Source organism: Microtus oregoni, unplaced genomic scaffold (assembly GCF_018167655.1).
Source record: "Microtus oregoni isolate MIOR12 unplaced genomic scaffold, Mior012 000025F_ref0000491, whole genome shotgun sequence".
Taxonomy (NCBI): Eukaryota; Metazoa; Chordata; class Mammalia; order Rodentia; family Cricetidae; genus Microtus; species Microtus oregoni.
The window spans coordinates 9314622-9325744 of record NW_024543084.1 but is presented as its reverse complement, the minus strand read 5'-3'; the positions used below and the strand labels follow the sequence as shown (position 1 = coordinate 9325744).

General features: G+C 45.8%; 1 protein-coding gene across 1 annotated transcript; it reads left to right on the top strand.

The window, feature by feature from the left end:
- Positions 1-601: 601 nt before the first annotated feature.
- On the top strand, positions 602-3554 carry LOC121462928 (odorant-binding protein 2b-like). Its single transcript, XM_041674906.1, has 6 exons — positions 602-688; positions 1208-1341; positions 1544-1614; positions 2065-2178; positions 3123-3224; positions 3529-3554. The coding sequence occupies exons 1-6, from the start codon at positions 602-604 to the stop codon at positions 3552-3554; spliced, it is 534 nt and encodes a 177-aa protein (XP_041530840.1).
- The last annotated feature ends 7569 nt before the right edge of the window (positions 3555-11123 follow it).

Here is an 11123-nt window from a genome sequence, read left to right as displayed (position 1 = left end):
CTATTCAAACTGATAACAGTCAGGAGTCTGTGTCCCCACTTACAGGAAGGTCCAGCTGGGGTATCCATGCACAAAAAGGACAATGATGTGGGCTCCCTCCCGGGCAGCGGCCAGGCCATCTGGGGACTAGCAACAGTCTCTGGTGGTGTATCTCAGCCCCATTCTCTGCACAGGAGGTCAGAATCCAGATTTCAGTGGACACAGCTCAGGGCAGCCATGGCAGATGGAGGACAGGGCTATGAAGGGAAACCTGGCCCTCCCTCACTGCCCAATGAGCAACCTCCCTGCCCCTGAGTCACTTGTCTTCCCAGGGTCCTTTGTGAGCACAAATCTTGGTGGCACAGACTTTGCAGGGCATTGTGTGTCTTTCTTCGTCTGTGGGTGACATTGAGTTCATTGTCATCAGATCCCAACAACAACAACCTTCCACCTCCATGATGGATGTGGATTTGGCCATGAGAGAAGGACGGGAGGGACGTGGTCAGTGCCAAGTGGGCACACATCCCTGGCCATGGGGGATATAAAGGGCACCGTGTGAGCAGCCAGAGCAGACCTTCCCCAGGTGACCTGCCTTGTGTGAGAGCCCAGCTAGCGACTGAAGATGAAAAGCCTGCTCTTGACCTTCGTGCTTCTGGGGCTGGTGGCTGTCCTGAAGGCCCAAGAAGTTCCATCAGATGACCAGGAGGATGTGAGGAGGGGAGGGACAATGGGTGGACATAGGGGAAGGCTGGTTGGTGGTGGTAGACTCGTTTAATTGGTAATCCTTGAAGACCTGAGTCCAAACCTACATTCCAGCATGAGTTGACAGATCAGGGACTTTAATGGTTTCCCAGCAGACAATCCCTCTCAGGAGTACCGGCCTGGAGCAGGAGAATGGGTTAGGCATAGATGTTCACGAGACATGGGATAGCAGATTGAAGAAGGCTTCATAGGGTGGGATCTTCAGGACAGAGGACTTATCTAGTGCTGAATTCCATACCTCTAGGAGTGTACTGACAAGGCAGATAGCCTCTGCCTTCACTGGGCCAGAGAGCCCTCGTGTTGTATACTCTACAGTGCACATGTCTGGGGACGTGTGGTGTCAGCCCTCTTCAGAGCTGCAAGCCAGGCTCTAGAATGCATCTCTTCAAGGCTGCAGGCTCAGATGCTGGAGTCTGGGGAAAATAAGAGCCAGACTGGGGTGTGCTCAGTGCTTTGTCTTCCACAGTTTTCTGGGACCTGGTACACAAAGGCCATGGTGTCTGATAAGGACCGTCCAGAGGGGAAGGGACCCAAGAAAGTGTTCCCTATAAGGGTGACATCCCTGGAAGGAGGGGACCTGGAGCTCATGATAACATACTTGTGAGTGTTCCCACCAAGTCTGCAATTGTCTTTCAGTTCTTCTCTATTCTTATTTTGTTGTGGGTGATGGAACGCCCCTGCCATCGAGGGGGCATGTCGCCAGGCAGTACCCTAAATCTTGGGCAGGGCTGATGAGAAATTTTGGGGACACCTGGTCAAGGCTGATACACCTGGTGAGCTGAGCATTGCTCCTGTATTACAGGAAGAAGAATCAGTGTCACGAGAAGAAAATTGTGATGCACAAAACTGATGAGCCTGGAAAATATTCTATCTGTGAGTTCACTGTGGCCCAGGGTCTTTGCAGGGGCGAGTTCCTGCGTGGAGGGTTCCTGCCCTGTTCAGCTCCCAGTATGGTCATTCACTCATATTCCATGTGCCAGACATTAGAGGTCATGGGTTAGTCCACCCCAGGTACTGACTGATGTGTTCTGCACCCTGGCCCCCTCCACTTTGGCTCTTGACCCAATGCTAAGTACAGGAAAGCAGGGCAGGGAAGGGCTCAGGCCTGGGGCCAACCTCAGCCCTCACTTCCTCTGGAATCCTCAGCGGGGGCTGGCAATGTCCTGGGAAATTGCTTCTAATTGTGGCGATCACAGAAGGACCAGAGCTGGACTGGATGGGTCTCCTGGGTGACCACAAGTGTTCCAGAGCAATTCTTTGAAAAACCTCCTAAGGTTTTTCAAGAAATGAAAAGCTAAGAGCTATTTCTCTGTTCCCCTGTAGTCAAGGGCAAGAATACCTTCTATATCCAGGAGCTTCCTGTGAAGGACCACTACATCTTCTACTGTGAACACCACCAGCACCATGGGAAGTCACATCACAAGGGGAAACTCGTGGGTGAGGAACCAGAGTCCCCATGTCCTGTCTATGGTCTCTGCTTCTAATACCTATCAGCAGGGCAGCAGTCATGCCTGGCCCTGGGGACTGGGAGGGCTCAGGGTGCTGTACAGGAAGGGTGTAAGATCCAAAGTGGAAGGAGGGTCAGCTGGGAGGGGACCTGGAGTATGTGACCTTTGGGGGCCTGAGCATTCAGGAGGGATTCCCACCTCTGGAGCTGGCGAATGCCATTTCCAGGGGTTCCAGGTAACTGCCAGTCTGTATGAAGGTGACTAACCTGGTAAGGGCCTTGATGCATATGTAGTATTCTCCAAGGTCAGAGGACAGCCACTTGCCTTGTGTCTTTGTTAGTTAAGGTCTCCATTACTGTGAAGAGACACCATGACCATGGCAACTCTTATAAAGGAAAACATTTAATTGGGCTGCTTACAGCTCAGAGGTTCAGTCCATGGGACATGGTGGAGTGCAGGTAGACATGGCACTGGAGAAGAGGCTGAGAGACCTATATCTTGACCTGCAAGCAACAGAAAGTGGTTTGAGACACTGAGGATGACTTGGACCTAAATGAGACCTCAAAGCCCACCCCATGAGGCACACTTCCTCTGACAAGACCACATCTACTCCACACAGTCAGACCTCCTAATAACATCACTTATGGGGTCAATTTCATTCAAACCACCACACTCTGAGATCTAGGGCTCTTACTGGGCTGGGGAGTGACCCTGAAGGCCTCTTAATATCCACAAAGGGCCCCCAGATCACTCAATGTCTGGGCGTCTCCACCCTAGGGCTCCTTGTCCACTGCCAGGGTCCTGTTCCCTCTTATCCTGGCTGCTCTAGGTCGACAGCCCCAGTGATGGTCAGTGCTCTTGACCTTGGTCACTGGTTCCCTGTGGAGTTCTCATCACTACTGTACAGCTCACCTGCCCCACCCCCCCCCACAGGGAGAGACCCTAAGGAAAACCCAGAGGCCATGGAAGAATTTAAGAAATTCGTACAGAGCAAGGGACTCAAGGAGGAAAACATCTTCGTGCCTGAGCAGAGGGGTGAGCGGAACTGTCCATGTCCTCCCCTCCCTTCTTTTTCCTCTCCATCCTTTTGAGAGTGCTCTGTCTCTGCTCCTCTTGGTCTCCATTGTCCCACACATCTCTGCACGTTCCTGCAGCCTCTGGGGACCTGTGTGCTGTGTGTCTCTCTGCTGCTCATGTGTTCTGCCTCCCTGCAAACCCCACTGCCCCCTCACAAGGGCACCAGAGCCCAGCTGCAAGACTTGGCTGTAGAACAGTCTGAGCAGCCAGGGTTTGGGGGTTCTTATCCTTCTCACCCCTGGCCTTTTCTTGGTTTCTACAGATCAGTGCATCCCTGAGAGTGATTAAGGTAAGTGACCCACTGGGAGGACCATGGAAAAGCCTAGAGTCCTGGGTTCTGGAGGTGGAGGGCCTGTGTGCTTTGATCCTTATCTCATCCACTATAGCAGGAATGGTGTCCTCGGGCAGTGACCCCTGGTATAACCCCAGCACTCTGCTCTATGCTCGGTTCTCTCCCCTACCTCCCATACCCAGGGTCACCCAGACACCTGACAGGCCATGCGTGTAAGAGAGAGGATAGCTCTCACGCTCTCATGCTCTCGTGGCTGTGGCTGTAGAGCACTGAATGCACAGTGCTTGGGGCTAGAAGACCTCTGGCCAGCACCTGCCACTCACTTCGCTTCTCTTTGGCACAGCAGCCAATTATGGATCATGGATCACTTGCTGGTCCCGGCCTAACACCGACACAATTCTGGGACACACCTGGACCTCTCCTCCTCTGGACCACGTTTGCCATCTTCTCTGCTGGACTTCCCTCCCTCCTCTGCTCCACCATCACCAATACCAGCTGACTCTGAATAAAGCATTTCAGCATCGCTCCGGCTCAGCCTGTCTGTAAAGGGCCTTGGCCGCCTCAAAGCTCTGACAGAGTATAGCTTTGCATATGTTTTTTTTTCTTTTTTTTGGTTTTTTCGAGACAGGGTTTCTCTGTGGCTTTGGAGCCTATCCTGGAACTAGCTCTGTAGACCAGGCTGGCCTTGAACTCACAGAGATCCACCTGTCTCTGCCTCCCGAGTGCTGGGATTAAAGGCGTGCGTCACCACCGCCCGGCTGCTTTGCATATGTTGAGGAAGATTTTGGGCTCAGCAAATTCAATTCCTGAAGAGCGTGAACTGTATTTTAGTCAGGGTTCTCTAGTGAAACAGATCTAATAGAATGAATCTGTACAAACAAAAATAGGAGCAACTATTCCAACAATGACTGTTCCCTGATGGATGAAAAAATCCAAAAAAAAAAATCTAGTAGTTGTTCAGTCCATGAGGATGGAATTCTCAACTAGTGTCCAGTATATGCCAGAATCCTGAAAAGAAGGCTCTGATACCAGCAAAATAATAATAATAATAACTTGCTGACAAGGACAAACAGGCAAAAAGCATGCACTCCCTTCTTCCATGTCCTTTATACAGGCTGCCCCCAGAAGGTGTGACCCAAATTTAAGGAAGATCATCCACATCAAAAGATCTGGATTTAGCCTGAGCCTTCCCACTTCAGTTAACTCAATTGAGAAAATTCCCTCAGAGGTGTTTTCAGTGGCCTGGGTTGAGTAGTCGAGAGACAAGCAATAGCCATCACAACAGTCTCGTAGGGACCTTCTCAAGGTCCTTGATCAGCCATTGACCCACATGGCTTATCCCTCCTTGGCTACTGAAGCCACTCATCAGTGCTGCATCCAAGTCTCTCTGTCCCTCTCTGCTTATTTTATGAAATTTGGCACACAGATATTTGCATCTTCCTCTTTGAAAAGTTTTTATTTCATGTGTATGGGTGTTTGCGTGCTTGTGTGTATGTACGGTGCCCAAGGAGGCCAGATGAGAATGTAACCACACTCTGGGGCTAGAGTTAGAGCACGTGAGCTATGTGAACTATCACGTGGGTGCTGGGGACCTAACCCTGGTGCTCTGCCCTTAACCTCTTATTGGTTCTGCTTGGTGGGTTGTTCCTATTGTTACAACGTAGTGGCCTTGCTTATCTTTTCTTATAATTTTGACTTGAGACTTACTCTGAGTAGAAATGCTACCTTGCTTGGTTTTGCTTTTTATTTGCATGTGTTCTGATTTTCATCCATGTGCCGTCAGCCTATGTGTGTCTTTTGTCAGTGAGACCTTGAAATGTGACCCTAATTTGCCTTATCAATAAAAAATTAGGAGTCAGATATTGATGTAAAAGATCAAAGAAGCAGAGCAGAGGCCACCAGAGACTTCTTACCTCTCTGAATTCTCCAACCAGAAGACCGAGATCCTGTCTCCACCCTGCTTAGCACTTCTTCTCTCCACCCAGCTTTATCACGTCCTGTCTGTCCAGACCTCCAGTTCTCTATGGTTTACTAGTAGCTAGCTTTATTTGTCAGGACGCAAACAAAATATCACACAATATTTCTCCCTTTTTGCCTAAATAAATAATGAAAGTTTTAATTAACGTAGAAAAACTATATACAATATAGAAATATATACAGGCAATAATTATAGTAACAAAGTCTAGCCCATTAGCATTTTACAAAGTCATATAAAATACTCATTATTTATTCTATCTTGGTGAATACAAAGTGTTGGCCCTAATCACTTTATATTCTAACTTGTGTACCAACCCAAAACTGTCTTTAGATGTCTCTTTAGCTTGTACTTTACACCTCCTTAGTGAGTTTCTTTTCTGAGTCTGGTAAACAAGGAAAACTACAACTATCTAGTCTTCAACTCCATCAAAGACCTGAGAAGGAAACAATACTATCTGAGTAAGCAGGAAGTGCAGACAAGTAACTTCCAAACAATGTGAGAAATGACAGAAACAGCTGGCTACCTGGACAGTCACCCAAGGTTCCTCTGCAACGTTGGGGCATCCATCTTTGGCCTACAAGCCTAGAGTATCTGGCAGACTATTCTGTGAAGCAGGATATTCTGATGGACTCTCCAACCTTGTCTCAGCAAAGTTGGGCAGTTTCTTTCCTTTGTGTCCTGCTTGTACAATTTGGACAGCATACAGTCAGCAGTTGAGGAGGCAAGGGCAATTTCTTGTAGATTCAATAATCTACCCTTTTATTCTATCATATCTATATCCCCCTTATTTCTTATCAGAATAAGATCCCTGAATCTAATCTCCTTTGTTCATCTTCCTCCCTGACCATTACCGATAATAACTTGTAACCAATTCCCTAAACAATGACGAATATCCATAACCCACTGAGTGACCACAAACTATCCACCCCACCTCTTGGAAATGTGGATGTCATGTTCTTAAATTTACTTTCTGCTGTCCAGGGGCAAAGGGATCTTTAGGGACCTTGAGAAAATTGGGATAATTATCAAATCCTGGGAGAACTAGCTGTATATCATCCAGTATCTGCATAGTGGGAAGATGCAGGGCTTATCTCAAGTCCTGGCTGCAGTAGTCTATGAGGCTGGACCATCTCCGCTAGCCACCTTGAAATTGCCCTGAGCAGTTTATGGTCCAAAGCTGATCTTTGAGTGTCGTTCGTCAACTTAGTGGTGTTACCATAGTCCTGTGAAATCATCATTGTGGGGACCCATCCTCCTTTTGGAGACTTCAAAGATTGCTGTTAGGCATGGTCATGATTCACTGCAGAAAACTTAAATATTCTGAATGTCATATGCAGCAGATCTCGAAGATGTTAAAAGACCGTAATTTGTTATATACATGCAGAGTAATTCCTCATTACCTGAAGAGATTCAAACCTGAAACCATGTACAGGAAGCTAGATGAAGCCTTTTTTCTAGAATTAGTAGTACTCTGTATGACCAGTATTATCATGACAAAAAGTTTAATACTTATATTAATTTCATAAATTTTGAGATAATACTTATACCTTCAGAAAAGTTTTAAAAAGTAATAATGAAAGTAACAAATTATGAGATAGTGGCAATAGAATAATCCCTTAATTCTGGTTTTTCTTCTATCCCATATCAGGGGGTTATTCTGATGTGAGACTGTAACATGAACAGGGGCCTGCTTGTAAGCCCCAAAGAAAATCACACAGAGGACTCCATAAGTCATTCAGCTGATTGGCCCATTAGGTCAGGCTACTTAGTAGCTCTTGTAACCTATATTAACCCATTGTTCTTATCTATGTTAGCAATGTGGCTCAGTACCTTTTTCAGTGGGGCAGATCACATCCTGCTGCTTCGGTAATCTGGGCAGGAGTGGGAGGAATCAACTTCTTCCTTCCCAGAATTCTCCTGTTCTCATTGCATCACCTCTACTTCCTGTCTGGTTTTTCCACCTATACTTCCTGCCTGCCCAATCTGTGTTTATTTAAAACATGATTGAGAGATTATAGACAATTCTCATGCACCATGAGACAGACAAAGATTTTGGATTTTTCTTTTAACAAACATGCTTGGGTTTAGAGAAGGAGAAAGCCATGCTCCAACTGCAATGCCAGTTTTAATTTTTAATTGAATTGGGGCTATAAAAGGCCATTAGCATTATATGTCTGTAGAGAACAACAGAAACAAACATTTGGGAAGATTTATAAAATTTTATCTTGTTTGAAATGTGATATACCAATAGGCCAATTATGTTTTTCTTGGGACTTTTTTTTTTTCCTGGAAGATTTATCCTTTGAGGTCTCATGTGCTCGAGCTATGCCCAGTGTCTCAGTTCACTTCCTGTCACCTGTAGATCAAAATGTAGAGCTCTCAGCTCCTCCTCAGCACCACAGCTGCCCACATGCAGCCATGCCCTTCCATGTTGATAGTGGATTAAATTCCTGAAACTGTAAACTAGGCCCAATGAAATATTTCTCTTTATAAAAGTTATTGTGGTCTTGGTGTCTCTTCACAGCACCTGAAACCCTAACCAAGACACCTCCTGTGCCAGAATTAATCCACTTATTTCCCAGACTTGGAAGAATTTTGTGCTATGATTTTGTTACACTAATTTTGATGTCATTAATTTGTATCTCAGTCCCTTCTCTTTATTCTGTGGATTCCAAGCCTCTTGATCACATCGGAGTTCTTCAGAGCTGTTGACAGGCTTATTTTTTCCCTATATTTATATGCAGTGTATAGTTCCTCAATCAATTCCTGACGTTATTCCTCCTGAGAAAAATAATTAGTCTATCAGTGGTGATTTCGGCTATGCTTTTAATTTATTTTTTTATCTCCAGGATTGCTGTCCGTTTCTCATTGCAGTCTAATTCCGAATTTCTCCCCCATGTTGTTGGCTTCCTAACCTGGGTTCTGGATTATACTTCCTGACTTCATTCATGTGTTTATTTCTACCATGATGAAAGCTATTGATCATTTTTGCAAGTAGAGTTTGAATCCTCGCTTGGCATTCCACCATTTCAGTCTCTCTGGACTCTGATGGAGAAACTATCTTTATATTTTTTGTGGGGGGTGTTTTTGTGAAATCTGCATACTAGTTGAAATGAATAACTAACTCTTTGAGTTTTGTTTGGGGGTCTTGTTACAATTTCAAAATGACGGGAGAGAGACTCACCATGTGACAGGGCTCACAGGGAGAGTTTCTTGGGGGAGGGGAACAGGAAAAGGGGGAGAGGGGCTGGCTTTTGGGAGAGGGGAGCGGCCTTTTAGGAGGGGCCTAACTCAGGTACTGTAGCAGCACAGTGGATAACATTGTCTGGACCGCCTGAGTACTGACAAGCACATATGTGCAGGGTTAGCACATCCTGCCAGGTCCCCAAGGGGCAGGCCAGCACATTGCCTGAGTGCTAACATTTCTCCCTCTTGTTCATTATAAAAGGTGAGGAGATAAAGGGGATAGCAGGGGAGCACAAATGTGATCATCTTGTTCTTGAAACTGCTTCCTGTTGACCTGGGGACATCACATTTTGAGGGGGAACTGAGAGAAGTTGAGATGCAGGCCAAGTCCTGAGATAGCTGCTGTGCCCAGACTCTGTGGGACCTTCCAGTGCCTCCTGGACCTGGCAAGATGCTGGCAGAGCAGAAGATAAAGTTAAGTGTGTGGAGAAAAAAATTTTTTTTTAGGTCCTGATAATTGAGAGAGGGGAGTCCCAAGACCAGGGAAAGATGGGGAGGGAAAGGTGGGGTTGTTGATTGACAGTTCTTAATTGAGGGGGTACATCTGACCTATTCTAGGTAGAATTAGTTTGGCTCCCTGGAGCTCACAGAATTTTTGAGTTTACAGGAAGAAATGAGTTTTGGACACATTAGCATTCCCATTGTGTGTAACCTTTATTGAAAGCCACATTGTAGAAAGAGCAGCACACTTACACCTCGGGGTCAGTGGGGACCCAGAAAGGATTCTGATTGAAAGCATTAACACTCTTTTTTTGTAGTCGAAAAACAGTGACAGATGTTTTTAACACAATGAAAAGTACCTTTTAAAACTACAGAAAAGAAGAAGAAAAAAAAACACCAAAGGGAATTTAAAACCCTCAGCTTGTGGCTATGACCACATAGTGATAGTTTGGTGTTTGCTACTCTGCCAGAGCTAGATTAATAGCTAATCAGAATTCCATCAATTACTGTAAAGACTATGACCTTTTGGAGTCTTAACATAACAGTAGCATACTGAGGGAAAGGAACCTGGAACGTGTATTCCTTTATACATCTCAGATCACTTCCTCCTTATCAGCACGTAAGCCTTCCTATCTTCACATAAACCAGCCATAAAGCACCTTCTGTCTAACTCCCAGGAGACACCGGTGGCTGACCACTGAGGGCAGTCACTGCAAAGCAGGTTCCTTTAACAAAGGAACAGGAAGAAGTTCACTGAAACCTGTTTTGTGAGTTCATCTCTTTGCCGAGTCTGGTAATGAGGTGAACTGTGTCTAGACTTAGTATTAGCTCTGGAGAGTAAGGCCAGTGAGCTGAATTTTACAGAGAACTGAGAAGGCAGCTGAAGCCTTGGTCACTGCTATTAAAATAACAAAGCTACTACTAGCCCAGTCGTCACACAGCATCCGAATTCTGAGAAGGGTAACTTTTACCTGAGTTAGTGATTAAATGACAGAGACTTACTTGTTGGCTAACTAGACAGCTTCTTCTAGGGATCTCCATGGTCATTGAGGGCAGAGAGAGGTCTCAGGGCAGCTGCCAGGCCCAGAAGATCTGTCAGACTTTCCTGTGAAGTAGGAACTTGTGGGAGGGCCGGCCTATCTTGTCTAGGCCTGGTTGGAAGAGGGTCTTGGCAGCAGTTGAGGGGAAAGGCAGATTTGTTCAGTGGCTTGTGCTGTCACGTTTGAAGCAAGTTCTGGGTGGAGGTTCTTCTGTGCCAATCTATCTTCTTTGGAGGAAATACAGGTGTTACCAGGAGCTAATCTGTCTCTCTATTACGAAAAGCTTTTTAATCAAACATTTTAAATGCCATATTCTGCAGATCTCTGAGTATTTGAGAACTATGTCTATTAGGTATTTCTGAGTAGACAAACTTTATTTCTAATTACTTGTTTTAAGCTCAACTTTGAAAACATATACAGGGGACTAGGTTAAAGCTTATACCTAGAATTAATTATATCAGTACTTAATGTGAATATAAAGAACTTGACTATTCATAAGAATGACTGACTATTCACTTGCGTCCCCTAGTGGGCTTTAATATGTTAGCAGCTTCCACAAGACTAGGCCTTTACCTGCCATTCCTACCAGGTTTAGCTTTAAAAACAATGATTTTGAATTGAACCTGTTCTAGGATCCAAATAGAACCTTTTAATCATGGATAATGGACTCAGTGAAGAAATCAAAATAGCCATTCCGTGGGTGAAAACAGAGAAGTTTGTACCGAGCTGTTACGGCTGTCTGCTGGGAAGGCAAGGAGAAGTGACATGAGAACCAGCGTGACACGGGGACAGGACGAAGGGGGCTTGTGAGTCAGAGTGTGGTCCATGAGCTGAGACTGAGGGAGAACAAAGCCCAGCAC

Coding starts and splice junctions, on each gene's coding strand:
- LOC121462928 (XM_041674906.1), top strand. CDS start 602: ATGAAAAGCCTGCTCTTGACCTTCGTGCTTCTGGGGCTGGTGGCTGTC. Junction 689..1,207: donor CATCAGATGACCAGGAGGAT/GTGAGGAGGGGA, acceptor TGTCTTCCACAG/TTTTCTGGGACCTGGTACAC. Junction 2,179..3,122: donor TCACAAGGGGAAACTCGTGG/GTGAGGAACCAG, acceptor CCCCCCCCACAG/GGAGAGACCCTAAGGAAAAC.